Consider the following 1,140-nt stretch of genomic DNA (forward strand, 5'->3'; position numbering starts at 1 on the left):
GAGAAGCTACCTGACAGATTAATCAATTATAATCTGCTAGCTGTGGCAGAGTGAAGCTCTGTCTTTTTCCCAGAGCTTTGTGTGACGCTTAGCATACATGGGAATTGTTCAGGCCAACAACAATGTCGTGAAGAATTTGATTCTGTAGAATCTCTGAATTTGTTCAAATAAATAAATTTGAATATTTTCAAACAAGGAAATTGTTTTATTTGGACCCTTTTTTTTTTTTCTGGTCTAACCTGAGATCTAATTGGGATTTCCAGTAAACTGCATCAATTCCTGAAGGCGTGGTTTTCCAAGAATCAAAAGTGAAAGCATTTATTACTTCCTCTGTTTTAGCCTTTAACACTAGGGTTTTGTTCACTCCAGATTCATTTTGCAGCTAGGTTTCCTCTTGGTTGCAGTGGTCAAAAGGTAACTTAAAAAATCTTTTGCAGGATTTGGAGATGCTGGGTTGCCAATTCACGTTTAATGAAATGAGTTTTTTGTTTTTGCAGTGAGTCAGGGAAAATATCTTTAATTTTCAGGCTTAGCTCAGATTTTGAAGATATTACCACAGTGTGCTGTGCTCAGTACCTCTACAGGAGAAGACCAGGCTCTAAAGGTAGGATTTTCAGAAAGTGATGGTTTAGGAGCCAGATGCTGCTGGTGCTTACAGGATGTGTAGGGACCAGAAATGAGATAGTGCTCCTCTGCAGGTGGGCTCAGGATCTTGAGTCCCTGTCTGTCCACCACCTGTTATTGAAATTATTGATGGATTTCTGGCCTGTTCAATCAATCAGGTGATGTTGTCCTGCACACTGTTGTTTGTGAAGTTGTGTTCTTCAGTCTGTCTCAGTGTGTGAGTACCTTGTGTTTGGATTTTCTCCAGTGCTGTTCTCATATTTCTTAAAAAGGTTGCAGTTCATAGAGAGCTGTCGCTGTACAGCTGAGACAGAAGAAATTGTCACCTCCCATTCTTGTGCATCACCATATGGCATCCACAAAGAGAAAGACAGGTAAGAAGATTTATGTGTGTACCTTCTCAGTGGGTTTGGAATGTGCTGTGTGGGTGGGATTTGTGCTGTGCTCGTGGCAGAGATGTTCCCTCAGTTCCCTCCATGAGAAGCTGTAAGGAGCAGTGAGGACAGCTCAGTGGTG

General features: G+C 41.4%; 1 protein-coding gene across 5 annotated transcripts in view; it reads left to right on the forward strand.

The window, feature by feature from the left end:
- Window positions 1-332: 332 nt before the first annotated feature.
- LOC120510132 (protein C19orf12 homolog) overlaps window positions 333-1,140 on the forward strand; it is a 4,326-nt gene continuing 3,518 nt past the window's right edge. Inside the window, exons 1-4 of one of the 5 annotated variants that reach the window (XM_039725627.1) lie at window positions 372-414; window positions 498-604; window positions 699-782; window positions 897-998. In XM_039725627.1, the coding sequence (XP_039581561.1) occupies window positions 974-998 (25 nt within the window). In that variant the 5' untranslated portion in view covers window positions 372-414; window positions 498-604; window positions 699-782; window positions 897-973. Of the gene's footprint in view, window positions 415-497; window positions 605-698; window positions 783-896; window positions 999-1,140 lie in introns of all 5 variants that reach the window. The other 4 variants (XM_039725623.1, XM_039725624.1, XM_039725626.1 and 1 more) reach the window with 4 other exon arrangements.

The sequence above is a fragment of the Passer montanus genome, unplaced genomic scaffold (assembly GCF_014805655.1).
Source record: "Passer montanus isolate IOZ18808 unplaced genomic scaffold, ASM1480565v1 scaffold550, whole genome shotgun sequence".
NCBI lineage: Eukaryota > Metazoa > Chordata > Aves > Passeriformes > Passeridae > Passer > Passer montanus.